Source organism: Empidonax traillii, unplaced genomic scaffold (genome assembly GCF_003031625.1).
Source record: "Empidonax traillii isolate 1590-97213 ecotype Southwest subspecies unplaced genomic scaffold, ASM303162v1 scaffold319:size813200, whole genome shotgun sequence".
In the NCBI taxonomy this organism is placed as follows: domain Eukaryota; kingdom Metazoa; phylum Chordata; class Aves; order Passeriformes; family Tyrannidae; genus Empidonax; species Empidonax traillii.
In genome coordinates this window covers 144171-163598 of record NW_020955512.1, presented here as the reverse complement: position 1 = coordinate 163598, position 19428 = coordinate 144171, and the positions used below count along the sequence as shown (strand labels likewise).

Genomic DNA, 19428 nt, shown 5'->3' with positions numbered 1-19428 from the left:
GGTCCCTGCTCCGACATCAGCATCCCAACCTGCCAGGCACCACAGGGGGTTTAGTCCTGCCTGGCCTTTCGGGCACCCACTTGTTGACCTGTTGTTTGTGAACTTGTCTAACTCAGTTTTGAAGATCGGATTTGCTTTTCAGCTGCCCAGAAGGAGGAACACTGAGTTGGTGTCCACTTTACTGCTCCCAGCAGCTGATTTCTTACATGGGGTACTGATGTGCTTTACATATGACAAAGGGAGGGAGAAAGATGAGAAACAATGAACAGTTCAAGGAGTTGTTAGAGACTATTAATAGATCATAAACTTTTGTAGTACCGATATCATATGTGTACAACCAGTTTAAAAGCTCAGAGATGTTGTCTTCCTGTTCTGGAGGTTTTGTAAATCTCATTTTGTGCACTGAAGCAGCCTCCAGCTACTTCCAAAGGTGAAAACCATGGCTTCAAATTCCTGCCTGCATTGCTAGTGGACATTTCTCAGGAGATGTGGTTATAGCTCTTTGTGCTCATTTCTTTGAGGAGAATGTGTTGGAAATACATGGAAAATGGACTCGGCAAGAGAACTTTGGACTATGGTGGTTTTAATTTGAAAACATTTTAAAGTAAGTACTTAACTTGCTAAAGCAGAAATTCTGAGGTGAAGAAGTGAATTGGAGGTATGACTAGCCTGGCCTAGCAAGAGCTGGTACCAGCAGGTATCCCTGCACTCTGCAAGCTGCAAGGACGTGATGCAGGGTGGTGATGTATGAAAAAACAGAGCTGAAGCATTCCTGACACAACCCTGTCCTGTTCTCTCTGTCTCTTCTGTATAACATCTAAATATATTTTGGAAAAATGTGAATTTTTTTTTCTATTTTTATTTACCTCTATCGAGTTGGGTTTTTTTAATCTGGAGCTGTGAATTAAAGGGAAATTGAAGGAGCTGTGATTCACTGCAGACAGGAACCAGGCAAAGTTCCTCTACTTACTCATTCTAGATCCTGTCAATTCTTTTCTATTTTGGTCCTGAATCCATTTTGCGAGCTCATTGAGTCATATGTGTATCTGTGTTTGTGTTTGTATAGCCTAGAGATTTAAAAGCTTAAAGTAGTTTCATCACTTTAGAGCCATGTAAGCCGAGAGACCGAGAAACACTGGCAATACATGTAATTTTGATGTTCTTTTAGACAGGAACTGGTGATTTGGTATATATGCTGATAAAGACTTCTGTTAAACCAGTGTGGAAATGTTCTGCAGATAAAACTGATAAATGTTTTTTCTGCTGCTGTACAAAACACCCCAATGTAAGTGCAGTTTCCCTGGCGTCCCTAAATTTATTCGGTTCTATAAAATGAGTTTCCACAAGATTGTCTTCTGAAAAATAACCTGCCAAAACTGACACAGTGATTTTATTAGTAACGTGGAAAAAACCCACTCTGAAGAGTAGAATACATCTGTCAGGCTAAGTGAATTTTAGTATTATACCAAGTAATGCAATGTGAAACATAATATTTAGTGGAAACAGAGACGTGTTGAATCTTGTGAGCATAGATCAGGATCACACATGAAATCTAAATAGTGTTACTGTTCCTACTGCATTTTTTAGTAGTTTTAGCAACTAATACTACTTGGCTGAATTCTTCAGACTTATGTCTCATTAGAAATAAACGTTGTGTGTTTTGTGCATGCATTCTGTAATTTTTAATACGTGAGAGGAAATAAGATGCATAATTAGGGCATAGTCTGAACTTGAGGAACCACTGTTTCGTTTGTGACACCTGGAATTTCCAGGGTGATATTCTCGTGCCTTGACCTTATCTCCCACATAATGACTGAGCCTTGGTGGTTTTGTTTGTTTCTATTTGGAAATATGCCTGCTTCTTAAACAGCCTTTATCTCTGGTATTTTCTCAAAAATAATAGGCTGTGACATTGTTCATTCAGGCAGTAAACAAAATGGTTATGAGTGTCAGATACTTCTGATATTAACGTGCTGAGAGCACACCTTTGTGTACCAGAGTGAACTCCATGAGCTGGGCCACACAGATTCTCACAAAATAATATTTTGCCTGATAGTCACGTAAAGCAACCACTTAAGCAAGCTGTATATAGACTGACTGTATTAGAAACACATTGCAGGGTTCAGGCAGAGTACGTTCCCAAGTTCATGTCAGTCTGAGTGCCTGCAAGAATTTATCCAGATCAGGCTTAATTTGTGACTTTTCTTCAGCAAGAAGAATTGCTAAAATGTTTATCCGGCAGTACTGAAATACACTGTGCTGAGGGAGAGGAACAAATCCCTGTTTCCTCTGCTGTCTTGAAGCTTAACTTACATCATGGGGGCTTTGATGGAGAAAGGTAAAAGCTAAATTTCACAAATGGAGCAGTGGTTCTGAAAAGCAAGTCCGTGCCCAGGGCTAGTGCCCTCCCTGCCTCAACCATTGCTTGCACAGTTCCAAACCCAGCAGAGTTTTGCTTTGAGCTGTCTGGGGGTAGGTCCTGCTAGTGCATCTTGACCAACTCTTTCCCAGAAGTTGCCTGTGTGCAGAATAATTTCCAGGAATTTGTAAGCCTGTGGAATCTTGTCTGCCTGTGAAATGTCACGAGAATGAAGGTATTCTCTTGCTGTATCCGTAGTACAGGAAAAAAACACAAGTTTATGGGAAACCTGAATGCCATGGCAGTCCCACCTTCTTTCACACCGCGTGGCATTGTTCTGGCAGAGCCTGTTTTGTGCTTCATTAGCACCAAGTTCTGCAGGCTGCAGGGGCTGGGGCAGGGAGAGAGGAGATACTCTATTTTTAGGCACTTATCTTGAAAGACTAAAGAACCAGCTTCATAACTTAAACACCAGAAGTTGTAGATAAGAGATTCTCTTCATCAGCTAAGTGGGAGCATTGCCTCTAAATTTAATTGCACAATATTCTCCCATCTTCAGTGTCAGCTGCTTTTAAAGATGAATGTAAATGCCTCAAACTTAGTTTCATCCAGACTTTTTTTTACCTGAAAATGCAAACAGAACATCAGAGTATCTGGGGATACATGTGACCCATCATGGTTACAAGGTGCTCTGAGAGCTGGTCCCCTGGGCATCCACAGCCCCGAGGCATGAGTGGGGCAGGATGGGTCACCACGGTTCTGGTTACATTTTTCAGTCTCGTCACAGCAGCTCAGACAGAATAATCCTTAGTTGAAGCTCCCCAATCTTTTTAAGTGTGGTAACCTGCAGGAAACTCAGTTTGAAATCCACCCAGGAACCTGTAGCACATATCTAGTAAAAGGAGGGGGGGGTAAATCTGGCTCCGGGGCTTACATTCGATCTTGTTGGTGACTTTAAAACCCTTCTGACAGTGGCTGGAGTTTTACCCCAAGGCTGTTTTTCCAAATGCTGATCAAACCCTGTAGACTCTCATATTTTTCTTCTCATCTGCTTTCGTCCCTCCCTTGCCTCATTTGCCAGCAGGATCTCCTTGGCAGGGGGAGCTGGATAAGCTATCTGCTCCATCATTTATCAGGAAGTCAGTGCTGAATGACGTAAGGCACAACCTCTTCCCCCAGAGGATCTTTGTATTATCTCAAGAATTTGCAGCTTCTGCTGCAACTGACATTCAAATCCAGAAGACTGAAATCTGAACTTTCTTCATAGGAACTTACATAATTTATAGATACCCAACCAACAGAAAAAAGTCCTACTAAGTACATTTTCATCTTGCTTAAATGCTCAGTGGTTAAGTCCCTGTGCTGGGGAGAAGAGTTCACCAAGGTCTGAAAGCTTCAGAGCAAGATAAACAGTGTATTCTCACCAGTTAAGAGGAGATAAGGTGGACCACCGACAAAGGAAGGGAACGGTGTTTCCCTTATTTGGCAATATGTGGGACACTGAGCCAAAAGGGAGAGAGTATTTATAGGGAAGAGGTAGAACATTTCCTCCCTCCAAAGTATAAAAAATAAAACGCATTAAAGTCTAATAATTTAATGAACAACCCTTATTTGTGTAGTCAAATGTTCTGAACGATGTTGATCTCTATGTCCAGCTGTATTTGCAAAGGTGGTGAAATGAAATTTCATGTCCCACAGAAGTTAATGGGATTTGTTTGCTCAACGTTCTTAGGCTGTGCTTCAAACCCCATCAGTTAGTTTTCCTTTTCTGAGGAAGGGTGGAATTTGATTTCCGAAGTTTTTGTGACCTTCAGTGTATTTGTTTTTTGAGGGGAGGAAAAATCTTAATGCAAGGTGATGCTCTGAGTGTTGCACTTAACAGAAGGGATAAACACTGTTCTAAGATGAAGCAGCCATTTCAGTTTTCTCCAAGGTTTTATTATAACAAGATTTTGTCCTTAGTTTAGGTTTTTGTTGTTTAGGTTTTTTTCTTGGGTTTTTTTTTCCCCTCTAGGGAGCTGTGCTTAGAAGCAGCTGCTTTGATTTACTGTGATTCATGTGACTTGTGCCTGAATTTCATCTCAGCAATGAAATCCAGAATGAGCTGAAATTCCTGTAGCTTTGTTGAATCCTTCCCAGTGAGTGGTAATCAGGTGGATATTTCTGTGAAATATTTTAAATATTTCAGAAGGTTCTTAGTGGTGAAACTGGCTGTGCAAATATCAGAGATACACAGGACTGCTATTTGCCCAGACAATACTTCGAGCTCACTAGTAGAAAGCTGGTACAGACATTATAGATCAGGTTTTTTAAACATTCTTGAGTGGTTTTTTTACATTTTTTAAACATTCTTCACATCTCAGGCATGGGAGGGCACAGTTAACATTACATCAGCCCTTTTTACTTTTGCATTCTAGAAATTTAGCCCCCAATCCTTTTTAAATGTGCTGTTTAATATCATTCTGGCTCACATAGTTACAGTTCATCATTCAGACTTGACTGCAAAACATTTTAGGCTGGGATTGCTCAAGTCAGTTGATTGTCATCTGTCACGAGGAAAGAACTAATTTCTCTTCTGCTGTCAATCTGCAGGTGTTTGGGCTGATTTAAAGAGGGGGGTGGAAGCTCTTTTGCCTTCCCCATCTCTGAGCTGTGGTGCCTGGGCTGAGTGGAAAGAAAAAAACCACTTTCTTTGGTTTCCTGGATTACTGTGATCTCCTCCATCACTCGTTGCAATCTCATTTTATCTCCGTTTTCATCAGAAAAAATAGGTCAGTAATTTACAGTGGCAACAGAGAAGCTGAGCTGGGGTTCATTCAAAAAATAGTGTGTCTCTGCAGCCATTCACTAGGTTAACAGTGAAAACTCCCAGTGCAGGCTCCCTGAAAAATCTTTGTATTTCAAGCATTATGATTTGGAATTGTTATTTAAAAAAAACCTAGGTGTTTTCTGTCGAATCTAACCTCTTTTGAAGCCATGCAAACAGTGCAAGTAGTGCATAGAAATAAAATTTCTGCTTTAATGTAAATGTTAAAGACAAAATCAAGAACATTGAAAAGATGACACATTTTCTAGTGTTATCCTATTGTAGGGAAAGCTCTCCCTGATTACTTTCTCATAAAGGAGGAATAGTTTGCTTCCCTGTGAGTCTGTTCTTGAGAGTGAAATAGTGGTTATTGCTAAAACTCAGCATCCCAAAGCACTTCTCATTGCCCATCATGAAATGTAAAGGACACATTTCTTCTTTGATTCGAGTGAGGGCTGAGGAGTTGTGACTGAGGGCAAAATTCGGCTTGTGGGTATTTTCTTTAAAGTTTCTTAGGTTGTTGTGGGTGGTGCTGTCCCTCTGCTGCCTTCGTATTGTTGCAGCAGACTTGGTGGCTTTACGAGGTCCACTGCCAAGGAGGTTGTTAATTTTGGCTCAGGTGCTCTGTTTAATCCCCACCAAGTTTGGAGCTCCTATGGAGTCTGTTTTGGCTGTGCTGCCTGATTGTTTTTCTGTGCAAATATGCAGTTATGCAGGTTATTTTGCTGGGTTTGTGTCTGATCAGGAAAATGCTTTTATTGTGTGTGACAGCCAGATGAGCAAAGGGTTTGATGGCCGGAATTGCCTATGGTCGCATTTTTGAAGGTGGAGAAGAAGTAAGCTGGTTTTTTTTTTTTTTGAGTTTAATTCTGGTGCCATTGTCCACCTACACTGGAGGTAGTACTTCAGAGAAAAATGTTTCCTCACTGGCACGGGGCAGTAGTCACAGGATTTAAAAGCCCAGACTGGTGACACTGGAGACATGTCAGCCTGTGTTTATTAGGGATTGTGCTTTCCACCTCAGTTCTTGGAGGGTGCTGGGATCACCTCTGCCCCAGCAGGAATTGGCTGTGGCTTGTCCCAGCAGGGACACTGAAGAGTGACAGAGACAAAACCATGCCTGTGGTGGGACACAGTGGAGCTGTCAATGACCAAATTGGGAAGAGAAAACTAATTTTTGGTCCTGTCGAACTTGTGCTTTTTGTCAGTGTAAGGATGAGTTGTGAGGCTCCTTTCACTGTCTGTGTTTGTGGTGCTCAAGTTCTTGCTTGCCTGGCTGCTGAGAGTCAGATGCCACAACTGAAGGGAAGCCCTTTCTTTCTGAGAGGAAATCTCCTCTCCTCTGTAAATGCCAGATGATGTAATTTCACAGCTGGTGTCAGATGGCATTTTGAGCTGCTGTTTCACATTTTAGGAAATGTCAGTATCCAACCCTAACCCTCCTCCTGCCTTGGGCTGGGGAAACTTGTGGAGTTTTTATGGTCACGTCAGCTGGGGCAACCTGGGCTGATGGTAACAGCAAGGTGGTGAATTTGCAGAAGTTACTTGTCCTTTTGAATGACCCTTGGGTCCATCAGCCTGGGAGGGCAACCCTTGAGCGCTAATGAAGGCCAGACAGGCAGATGATCGTGGGAAACAGGGAGAACTGAGGGGGACAAAGCATGAAGCAGCACACAAATAAATGGAAGGAATTCAGGGTAAGGCAAGCCTTTCATCTCAACTATGGTACAAAATTGTGAGGGGTGTGAAGAACTTGATTGTGTCTAGGAGAAGATTAGCATTTGATGGCAAAGTTGGTAGTGGGGTTGAAACACCAGCCTTCCACCTGGAAAGTGGGAGTCAGGAGCTCCTGGAAAATTTCAGGGGCACCTTTCAGTCTCCTTGTCGAATAAAAAAAAAAAACATCTTCTTAGAAATTAAAGAAGTCTGGTCTCATAGTTTCACACTTGGTGAACTGCAGTGGACTGTGGGGTAGTGATATCTAATCCTCGTATAGAAGATACAAGACTAGAGAAGAAAAACTTATTTTCGAAGTCTGTGTGTGTGATCTGACCAGTGGCATTGAGCTGTGCTGCTCTTTCTGGTGCCCATCCAGCGTGGAACCTGCAGAGCAGTGCTGGGAGTCCCTCCTGGGCCCAACAGTGAACCTGCTCTGTTGCAGGGAGGAGAGGGGCAGGCTGGAGGGGCTCAAGATTTTTAGCCACAAAGACTCAACCATATTCATAGCTGTCACATGCAGGAGGGTTTGTTGGAATGAGGAGATGTCCCCACGGAGGGTATCTCTACCTGATGTGTACATGTGGATGCTGCCTGCCTGCTCGAACAGGACCTTTGCAGATGCCAACACAGCCCAGAAGAGCACTTTGAAATTGCAGCCTGTAGCGTGGAAATTACGCTCATAAAAATCAGCAGAAGTTTAAACATTTCCTCTTAATTAGGTACTTTTGTATGAATCAGCTGTGCCACTGTGGGCTTGACCAAAAGATGGAGGGATGGCCACTGCCTTGTTTAACTGCTAAGCTTTTACTGTCTTCCCAACCTCACGTAGTGTGCGAGCTGCTGTAACGTGATAGCAAAAGGGAAGCTGCCGAAAATAAAAAAGAAAAATATTTTGACGCAGAAAATAAGCCAAAACAAGTCAAAACTATGAAAAGGGAGTGCTCCAAGAGGAGGTCCTCTGTGTCAGTGGTTTGTTGTTCCAGCAGATTCAGCTTGGGCTTCCTCTGTCTCTGTGGGTTGTGTCGTTGTTTAATTTGGTGTTCCTTCAAGCCCAGCCAGCTGCAGCCTTGCACAGGGCACTGCCCCTGTTATCTTCCTTGGGAGATGTACAGAGCGCTTGCTTAAGATGTAAAATGATGGAGATGGGGCGGGGGGATTGCTCTATTTTACTAAGAAAGCCCTTTTCTGCCTTCTAATGGACCAACTGCGTGTTCACAGTGGGAACTCACTCAGATCTTCAGCCAGTCACGTAGGAGTTGTTATTGCTGTCTTCCAGCAGTAGCAGCAAAGAAGCAGAGAAAAACAAACCCAACGTGTCACTTACCCTCCGTTTGTCCCTTGCATCCAGCATTTTGCTTCCCTTGTAGGTTACTACTGATCTTATTTTCCTTCCACTATCCCAAAGAAAAACATATATTCAAACTATACCGGGGAGCAGAGAGGATTGGAAACACCAGCATTTATTTTTTAAAACAGTTTTTAGCCCAGGTGACTTCATTATTTCCGTCTGAATGCTCCTACATGTGATCCTTATCCCTGCAATAGCAGGGGTCTGGTTAGAGAAGGATGAGTTGTGAATTTGCTCTCCAGATATTTTGGAGAATCCCGTCCCATGGAAAATAGGATACTCAAGCAGTCAAGGTGAAACTAGCAGGTTAATAGATATGGAGTGTGGCCAGGACATGTCTGAAACATGGGATTAAATTCATGCCTAAATCACAGTGGTGTTGAGACAAGCACCAGTTATCCTTTGCCTTACTGTCCCAGTGAAGCAGGATAGCTAGAGATTTTTTTTTATTATTATTTTAGATCTGAAAATGTCACTTTCTGGAGTTTATACAGGGTTTTTCTGTTAACAGATTTTCTGTTTGCCTTCAGTTATTTAGGGAGTGGCTTGAATTGTTTTGCTATCTATATATGGTTTGGTCTTTAAGGACAAATAGTGAGTTATAAGCTCATGGACATCAGTTAAGGCATTTCAGCAGGAGAATTAAGATGGCAACAGCGAGAAGGCTCTTAGAAATGGAAAACCTGTGTGATATGCTCATGCACAGCAATTTTTAAAGAATTAGAACTTGTTTCAACAATTGTATCTAAAGTTGGATAACATCAATCTCCTTACCCTGGTCACGGGAGCTGCAGTCGTGTTTTATCATTGTTGGTTTTATTAGCTTTTATGTAATTAACAGAAATGTGAAATATTTGACATTTAGAAATCCAATCCAGGCATTTGTAGGCTTAATTAATAATCTTCCTTGGGGTATTATATTTCAGCATGGTGCGAGTGACTGTTTTGAATATAAATATTTCTCTCGCAAGTTTTTTCCGTTCTAAAGGGCTCCCCGTTTTTCCCAGTGTGGAAGTGGTACTGGGAAGAGCTGTGTAAAGCACTGTGTGTTCCGTGTGACGCTGGGCTTGCTCTTCCCAGCATCACATCTGTCAACCAGCGCATAGCCTGGCAGTTTATCCGTGACCCTGCCCTGCCCTGCCCTGGGCTGCCTTCCTGACAAACTGGAAAGCTGCGTCAAACTGGATTAGGCAGGAATTGGTCCTAGGTCTAATTTTATTCAATATTTTCATTAAGGACTTGAAGGATGGAATGAGGATTGGTGCTTATTGAGTTATAGTCCGCGTCAGGTTCTGATAGGACTGAGAGTGCTTGATGGGTTAAGGGGGAGGGAAGGAGGACAAAACAGGAGGAGAGCTCAGATGGCCTTGAAAGAATTTGATGAAGGCAAGAGTAAAGTGCTGCATTTGAGCCAGTCCTCCTCAAACGTGCCCTTTTTTTGTAGCTGTGTGGTAGTTCTGCACAGTAATTCTGGGAGTAAAGTACAAACCCCAAGAGTCAAATTACTTCATAGACAAAGAGAAGAGGAAACCCCTAAGCAAGCTCTTTAACTGATATGTTGTTCCTTAGTTGGTGCTACCAGGGCCTTGGCTGGCACACGGTGGTCAGGGCTGCTCCCATTGTCTTCAGAAGGACAGAGACCAATTTAAAAAAACATGCCAGAGGACAGCAGTAGCTGGGATCTGGTAAATACAGGTTTGAAAGAAACGAGCTTGCTTCGTTTAAAGGCAGAAATGCCTTCAAGTGTGTGAAAAATGACAACAAAAAGGGTGGACCTGCCTGTGGTGGGTGTGCAGGGAAGGAGGAGTAAATTTAAGGTGCAGCAGGGAAAGTTGAGGAGATAATCTTCCAAGTGATGAGGAGAGTTAGATGTTGTGGGAGTTTGCCTTGCTGGGCAAGTTTGGAGATTCACAATCATGGGCCAGAAGGCTATGTATTTAATTTTCAATTATTTTTTAAAAACGGGCTAGGCAGCCATCTCAGAGGAATGGTTTGATGTAGACTGATCGTCTTTCAGTGCAGGAGGATGGACTGGGTGACTGTGTCACATCCCCTCTGGTCCTGCTTTCTGTGACTCAGCTGCCGTGTGGCGTCTGCAGCTTTAGGTGTGTTCCTGTACTAGGAGTTTATTAGTTTATATTTCTGCAGTTCCCTACAATTAAAAAGTCTGTATGTGTTCTCGGTGTCTTAAGCTTTGACATTGGCAGGCAGTTCACGAAGGAGCTGGGCTGTGTTTGAAGAGTTCATTTTCTTGGGGGCTGTAGGTTGTGCTGTACGTGACTGATAAAAGATCTTTCCCAGCATTAAAGCCGGTCACAGCCCCAGTAAATCTGGAACAAATTCTGAGAAAGCATGTCATGTTATGACTGGCATATCTGTAAGCTCTGCTTGAGAATTAGACTCAAAGTTTGCAAAGTGCTAGTGCTGATGTCATTCCCTTGGAATGGAAAGGCTGTTGAAACAGTAAATAATTTCTGTGGCCAGAAGCTAAGTCTTGAGCTGGACCTTTTCCTCTCTTCGAAGGAAAGAATGCAGAACAAACCTAAAATTTGTATTTGCAATGGGAAAATCCTAATTAGTTTAGTGCTTTTAGCTATTTCAGACCATTTACACACACAGCTGCTGTTCATGCAAACATGTAAACTATTGATGGAAACTTCAAACTTACCTCGAAATGACATATTTTTTTTTCCTGTTTCTTAAGTCTGTGCTTGGTGTTCAAAGTACGGTTGGAAAGGTCTAAAAATTATATTTTTACTGTACGTGCAGAAAGGAGCATAGACACAGGCTAACAGAAGCACAGAATAAAAAGCTTTAGTTCAGCAAGGCTTAACATTGAAACCCTGTTAGCATCAAACAGCTGCTGGGAAAGTGTTTAATTTTTAGGGACGTTTACTCCTGATTGTATCAGCAGAGTTTTGTTTATGATTCAAGACTCTGAGAAAAGGAGAGATGACCAAAAGACAAACTTAGACATGGTCCAAGTCTTTCAGCTGGCTTCTCTGCTGTGAAAGGCTAGTCTGAAACTTTGGATCCACATGACCCACAGCTGAGAATTAGAACCTAATACTGGAGCCTGGGACTGCTAAAATATCTCCTAGACACTGAGATCTACAGGGTAACTCAGATTTTTGTACTGTCCCTCAGAGGACCCCATTGAGCATTCACAAGGAATTCATTCCCCACCCCCAGCTTCCTCCTAGGAGGAAGAGTTTTGCCATGACAGATGTGGGGAACAGATGCTGAGAGGAGAAGTTATCATGGGACAATGACCTGAAGTGTTAGTCGGGCTCTTCCTTGACGTGACTGAGCTTCTGTTCCCGATGGCAATCGAGGAAAGCAGCACATGTCTGCAGGCCCCCAGCGTTTGGGGGGGTTGGCATACAGAGCTTTTATGTCTTTGTATTGGATACTCCGGGCTCAGACAGCTGAGGGAGAGGAAGGGACAAAGATTGAAGAGCCTGTTATTCAGGGACAGTTAGTGCTAGGTAGGTGAATCGTGCTCAGCCACCCACCATCTTTCCCAAGCAGTTGTAGGTAATTTTTTTTGAATCTTAATCTCTCGTTTTACATCAAGGCTTCCCCTTCCCTTGCTGTTGTTCTTCCCAACCTTTCCACCACTGCACCTGTGATGTCTGGGAGATGCTGCTTCTCCTCATCCCTGAATGGAGCTAATCTAGTGGTAGGTATAGTCCTCAGTGACTGCTGAGTGACAGTAACAGAGAGCCAGGAGAAAAGATCTTCCAGCAACTCTGTGTTATCAGCATAGGGCATATAAGATGGACTTTTTTTCCTTCTCTGTCATCTCCTCTTTCAGAAAAATTTCTACTCTTTGTTGGCTCAGAAGAAAGATGTTGAGCTCGATAATGTGTTTTGAGAGAGATTGGCAGGTCAGAGCAACTTCCCTACTGAGGGAGGAATTCGGGACAGGTCTCATTCTCCTTAGCTTAGTGTAGCTCAGGAGACTGTGAGTAATTTTGTTTATTACTGAAAAGAGAGAAGCCATCCATAGAAGCCTGGGATTTTTTTACAGCTCTTGAAATGGGAAACTAAGTATTTTAAATACTGTAATACTCGATGACCTCTCCTGAGGTCCCCTTCCAACCTGAGCTGTTCTCTGCTGCTACTACAGACATCACTTGTGCTTATTTGAACCCATGACAATATTTCTTGGTTTTTGCCTTTAATTTTGCATTACCTGTTATTCACTGCTGGTTTCTGGTTTGAATTCAGTGCAGGGCTCCAGGGCACACGCTCTCCTTTCCATACGCTGCAGCGATTTCAAAGCTTGTGACGAACAGGCCCTTCTCACTGAGGACTTTTCTTTCTTCGCATTTTTTCTTGCGAAATGATTCATGGCCTTGGCAAATCGGTGACATGGATGCATCAGCTCTGTGTGTATGAAGTGGTTGGGGTGTGTGTGAGGGATCACTGTCACCTGCCCAATCTCAGAGGGGTGACCAGTCAGGAGGTTTTGCACTTGCTGTCACTTTAGGTCTGTGTGAGTCCCTCTCTCTCCGAAGTCTTTGAAGATTTCTCTTTTTCCAAGTCCAGCTTACCTTTATGAACTCTTGGGGACATAAATGTCCATACTGACCACATAAATGTCCACAGTAACCCAAGGCTTCAACGTATCTGGTACCCAGAGCTGTTTTCTTGGGAACAAGCTACGTGTTTGGGACACGAATATAAAAAGCACCCTGAGTAGGACTCTTTTTTGAGAAGTCTGACTGAAGTACTTTAATTATTATTTATTTGCTGGGCATACCCATCTCTCTTAGGTCCTGGAGTTAGTTCCTGTACTTGGTGCAGTTTGAACCCTCAGCCCTGACCTGCAAGTATTGGAGGACTTGGTTACTGTACAAAGCTATTGCTTTTCACAGGAGAGGGAAGGGAGATTTCTTTGGGCTTCAGGGTTTGTTTTCCTCTCCTGCTCAGTGTGACAGAGATAGCATCCTTGCTAGAAAGCAGAGAGAGGAAAGAAAATTCACTCCACATGTTTGGGATTTAAGGTTGAGAGTGATTCACGCTCAGCTTCTGGGGGTTGTAATTAGGGGTGACATAATAACCATAAACTTTCAATAAAATAGTAGCAGCATTTTTGTTACATTCTGTAGCTGCAGAAGCTGCTTCTGATTACCATCCCTTCAAGATAAGCCTGCAGGATCTCTGCTCTTTCCAGATCTGTATCCAGGCTTTTATAGCACAGTTCTCTTTCTTTACCGATGCTGAAAGAACCCTGAATTCTGAAACACCCCAAACTTCGACATTTTCACTTGGATCAGTATCTCAGCCTTAGTAATTTTAGTCCATCTGTGTAGGTTTGAAGTCAGTATTATCTTATGCTGGCTCAATCCTGCCAGTTTATACTCTTTATAATACACTCTAGGGTTATCTACTGTGGAAAGAAACAATCTTGCTATCTTCCACTCCTCCTGAAATATTACTACTCCTTTCTCTTCCAAGTGGCTGAGACTAAAAGGAATCCAGGAATGTATGCAGCAGGAGATCTGTCATCCCCACTCCACACCAAGGTGCATTCTTGTAGAGAGAGATGGGCATTTACACTGGAATTCGGCCATCAGCATTCAGCCAATTCCATTTTTTGGCAGTCAAGCACTTAATGGAATTTTCAAAAAGAAGATCTACATTTTAAAGCAGGTCACAGACAAAAATAAAGACACATTCTTGGGCTACGAGAAGTAGGTCAGGTTTTGGGGGAATCATTAGTGAAAGCTCTTGATCTGATCTTACCTGTTTATTGATATTTTTTGCTTCTCGTGCCAGGTATGTCTGGCTCATTTTGCTTTAGGTGAGGTGTATTCTCCTGCTTTGAGCAAACTTTTTACATTCACATTTTAAAAAAGAAAAAGTAAAAAAAAAAAACCACACAAAAAACCACAGGAAAAATATGTTCCTAGTTTTCCATTAGAGAATACTGTAGTGGAAAGTGAGGCCTCTCTCTGTGTGCTGCCGTCCAAAAGGAATAAAGCTGCTTTGTGTCACCTCATTACTCTAAACTGATGCTTTACCTCGAGATAGTTCTGGGGGGGAAGGCGGGGAAAAGGCTGATTCTGCTGCTCAGATGATGCCTCTGCAGCACCTTCTGCACAATTAATCCCCCCAATTTAGGGGCGAGCATTTCACAGCCTGTTGGTGATAGTGTAGCCCCTGCAAGAGCTGCTGTAGCAAGCACAAGGCTGGGGTGGGGAGGGCAGGTTACTGCTGGTCAGGGAGGATGGATTACTGCTGGTCAGGCATTGGAATTTGTCTCCATAGTTGGCAGGTGGCTGTTAAAGAGCTTTGGGCATTACATGATTTAAAGGCAGGTAACTTAGGGTGGGTGGTGGGGCTTAAGGTGGGTACCCTCTCTGGCTCATCTGGGCATTCTTTCTACACACAGGGCAAGGATGCTCGTCCTCTCCAGAGCCCAGTGCCCTGGACAGCAGGTGGATAGCCCAGCTCTGCAGCTGTTGGATTGAGGGTAGTCTTGGTTATCAAACCAGGATTAGGTTCAGTGGTAATTGAGCTGTAGAAATTTCTGGGCTTCTTCCGCAGCCGAGCTTTGGAGACAGGATGGTTTTGCCCTGTGAAAGCAAATCCCAGTTAATGACACTGTTCATGGAGGACACTTCTACAAGTAGTTCCACCTTTCTGAATATCTGTAATTACTGGAATTTTCTTTCCCTGCATTTTCTTTTACAATTTTTTGTAATATTAATCCGTGTAACTGCATACCTTGAATTCACAAGAGCAAAACAACTGATGCTCACGTGCAGGTAATGTCTGTCTCTCTCATTCCCCTGTTTACAAATTCCAGAAGAATTATTGACATAACTTGACATTTTAATTTTGGTGATTTATTTTACTTCCTATTTTGGTAATTTCCACATTCTCTATGTTACAGAATTCGATTCAGAAACAAAAAGAGTTCAAGACATTCTTTCTGGAATGGAGAAACCACAGGTATGTGATCTCAAATTGCCACACACAAGTATAATAGCAAATTTGATATGTAGATTGTGTGACAACATACTAATGATTTCACAGGGGGGCACCTCTGAATTTTTTCCTTAATAGATTGTTTCCACTATATATATATACACACACACACTTCATATGACTCATTTTGCTGTGATATAAATCTAAAGAATCTTTTGGGCTTTTGGGGGGCTCTGCCTACTGCATGAATTGTACCAGTTGCCTCTTTCCAGAGGACAACTTCCAGTATTGATACTGTGGTGGGTAACCCTGTGCACTGGGGTGAGTTGCATAGCTCTTTCCCCCTGTCCCCTGGGCTTAATTTTATTTGTCATGAGCAATATATGTCTTTAATCATGATTAAATTAAGCTAATTCTATTATTCAATGGCAAATTACTGTAGTCTGTGTTTGTCTGAGACATAAAAGCCTGTGAATTAGGATGGAATTGAATCACCATGTAAATAACCCTAATGCTGAGTGTGACCACAGTCAGGTGAGGGTATTAATAAATCTGGTTGTAACCCCTTTGAATGTCATGTTTTTCTAGTTTGGTGTGTCAAATGAAAACCAGAGGAGTACTGTGGATCTAAAGGAATGGTCCAAACGAGCACTGGAAGAAGCAGTCATAAAGCAGACTCCTTTACTCTCTCAGGGTTGGGCCTTTCTCTGTCCAGCTGGAAAGATAGTGAAAAAATAAGCAAATAAATAAAAAATAGGGATTGGAAAGCTTATCCAGAGACTGGGTTTGACAGTAGCTGCTGGAGGCTGATACAGAGAAATTCTGCAGTGGGAGCCTTGGCTGCAGAAGTGGCAGAGCTCAGGGAGAGGCAAGCAGGAGCACAGGCTGAATTTTATTTTTGGACTCTTGGATGCTTTTTGTTCTGAATAGATACAAAAGGTGCTTGGTCTTAAATTGCTCAGTCAGTAGGTGTTGGATCCTGGTGTCATGGCATCGACAGGAGCAGGTTCAAAGCCAGCCAGAATCTAAACCAGACCTGCAGAGATGATAAAAACCAGCCTGAGTTCTGTTCACAAGAAGGAAAGTCACTTCATTTCATTTAGAAACAAGTGACAACAGTAAGCTGAAGATAGAGAAAAGAGTTCCAGGGTGATCAGAAGGGGAGAAAGTGCACTTAGCACAAAATTAGGTTAGTTTTTTGTACAGAGGGAGTCAACACTTTTGTACCAAGGACCACCCAAATGTTACTCATCTGGTCAGTAGCCACAGCCAGGTGCTTTTACAAAGATCCAGAAAGCTGACAAGAAAAATGGCTTTTTTCATACTTTCATCTTTAGAGGTAGGAAGAGAAGATATTTGAGCAATTTGCAGGATTCTGGGATCTGTACAGATAGATTTATGGTAACCAGAGCCTCTAAAGCAGAAAGGAACAAAAAACTAAAAGTAGACAAAAATAGTTTTCCTTTAATCATAACAAAACTAGGATTTTTTTTTTGTTTTAAAAGAAAATCTAAAGCATGACAAATGGTGGTTCAATAATAATGACATTTAGTGAGGTGATGCTGGGGATTATCTATTATTCTCCCTGTAACTTTGACATTTGTGAGTAATTAAACTCACAGGACTCTCACAAACCATTAATTGCTATGAATGATTATGTGTGTGTGTGTGTAGTCAGTATTATACCTGATAGGAATATATCACATCACGGCCCATATTTCTTGGCAAGCCTTATACATTATATGGATGAAAAATGAAACAATGTATAGAAAAACAACAGTGAAGAAAGAAATGATGCAAAACAGAAGAGCACTGAGCAGCGAGTCAGTGGCAAGTGGAGTGATGCTGTGCCTGCAGCACATGGCTTTGATGTGTCCAAGTGAGCAACCCCCTCCATCATCAGTGGTGTGGAAGCCATCCAGAGGGATGAAGCCATCCAAAGGGATTAGGCTTGTAAGCAACTCCTGCAGGAGACTCCGCAGCCATGGTATCAGTAGGAGGTGTCTGGCTTGTACAGGTACCTCTCAGGATACAAAATACACACACTTTTTAAATTACTATTTCATAAAAAAATCTGTTTTTGATAATAGATACTGTTACCTGTTTGAGAGACGTGCAGCCTAAACCGTAAATTTAATTATAGCTTTGTCCCTTTAACAACAAAAATTTTAAACACCTTTGGCTTTTATTCCCCCCGCAGTTTTATTTAAACCGAAATATACTTTCAATTCACGTTATCACAGACAAAGTGAGCATTCTTTAAAAACAAATAACTTCAGTGAGGGAAGGGAAACTTGATTCTGGGTGGTGGTGGGGGCAGCATCGCTGCATCTGATGTGTGGCTGCCGAGGGCCTCGGGGGGACATCACCCCCCATGGGGAATCACCACGGGCCTGTCCAGCTCGAGCTCAAGCATCAGTCTGACTTTCCAAAGGCATCCTGCTCCCGCTGGCTTACTCTGCAGAGAAACTCATATTTAATCGTTGGGATTTTTGCCTAAAATTGCGGGATTAGAGCCATAGTTTATAAGCGGAATCTCGACCCAGTAATAACCATGAATTCGTTTGACCCCCAAGTCTTTCAAACCCTGCCCTCGAGGGAGTAAATGAATGTTGCTTGCAGTGTAGTTCTCACACACATACAATGAGCCCCCGAACCACACGATGCCTGTGAATGCTAACCCGGAATTTGAAAGATAATGAAAGTTGTACAGAAACATTTTTCATTACCTGAAAGACGGGAAGGGCCGATATTCATCAGTCTTGTAACCTTATTGAAGTGGTGCAGGAGCTGGATTCTTTCCCAGGGGCTTTTATGGAATAATTATTTACACCACCGAGTTTTGATAGCGCAGAAAGGAGGCATTTACTGTGTAAACTGAGAAGTTTTCAGAAACTAATTAACTGTGCTTTTCACCAGACACACAAAACTCCTTGTGGGAGAATCTTTTGTTAGGTCTCAGCTAAAAGGCCAAGCCAGCCCTCGTCAAAGCCAGCACAGCAATTCTGGAGACAGATGAGACAGGCTGCAGTAACTAGAAGGAGCACAAAGGTTTACCTGCCCAGCCTAGGAAGAGGTGGCTCTGGCTGGCTGCTTGTATTTTGGTTGGATGGAATTAGGGCACCATTAATGAATAATAAACTGGTTTTTATTGACAGTGAAGTATTTATGTCTGCAAGTTCAGAAGTGGCATTAAACCCTCCACTGTGATGGTAGCTGGGCTGTTCCTTAGGCGTGGAAAGGGCTGGTCCAGTTCTGTTCAGCTGCTCCGTATCTTTTGAAAGGTGTTTGTGTAAGCGAGAGAAGTTGGAGATAAAGCTACCAAGCTGCTTTGCGAGTGCCTGCTTGTTATTCTCAGCATATCATAATCCCATTTATTTAATTTACCCTTTTTTCCCAGCAAAGCTAGTGCTTCCTGCTCCAGGTAGGAGTTCCTTGGTAAACTAAGTGGTGGCTTTGGCCATGAAATGAGATATTGAAGAGATATGCCTTTGGCAGGTAAACGTGATAGGGTATCAGCCCGTTGGTCGGGGAGCAGCACACGAGTTTATCTGCAGCCACACAAACAAATCCGTCCCCAGCGCTTGTGCTGACGTGCACAGCCTTCTGTACCCAGGGAGGGTATAGATTTGCCTTTTCTGGCTTTTATCACGCAGACAGTGACCTCTCACTTGCTTTCCTACACTTGCTGGGTGTACTCAGTGCGGCTAAGAATTGTATTTAACGATTTCTGGTGTTTATTTTTAAGCCTCACCGGCAGTTGCTGTGTACCCACCACCACTGAGGCAGCCAGCAGCCACTCTCTCTATCAGTAAGAAATTAATGGTGTAGCTGGAGCAGCTTAGCAACTGCGTTTGGGCTTTCATCTCCTGCATGGAAATGTCTGCACACAGACTTCAGAATGATGGTCCAACAGTTTCTAGCAGTTAGTCCACAAGATGCTTTCTCTTACTTCAGGAAACTCAAGACCTAACTTTTTACAGATTGCTGAAGTTCATGAAGGGCCAGAGTTTTGCTGTACGTGGAATACATACGTGTGTCCTTGGGAGTAGTCATAGAGAAAAACATTTCAATAGAACATTGGCAGGATATCATGCCTCCAGCTCCAAGTCTGCCTGAATTTATGAAAAACAATTATGCAAGCGTATTTCCATAATAAAAGAAACTGCATGTTGATGGGCTGAGCTGGCATAGCAGTAATGTCCGTGAAAAAAAAAAAAAATCTATTTGGATCTTACTATTCAGTTTTCTGAT

The 19428-nt window shown here is 42.6% G+C and overlaps 1 protein-coding gene across 1 annotated transcript in view; it reads left to right on the top strand.

Annotated features, from left to right (window-relative positions):
- The window catches only part of FNDC3B (fibronectin type III domain containing 3B), a 196332-nt gene that overhangs the window by 110695 nt on the left and 66209 nt on the right, over window positions 1-19428 (top strand). The window contains exon 7 of the mRNA XM_027891324.1: window positions 15140-15198. Within this exon, the coding sequence (XP_027747125.1) occupies window positions 15140-15198 (59 nt within the window). The remainder of the gene's footprint in view (window positions 1-15139; window positions 15199-19428) is intronic.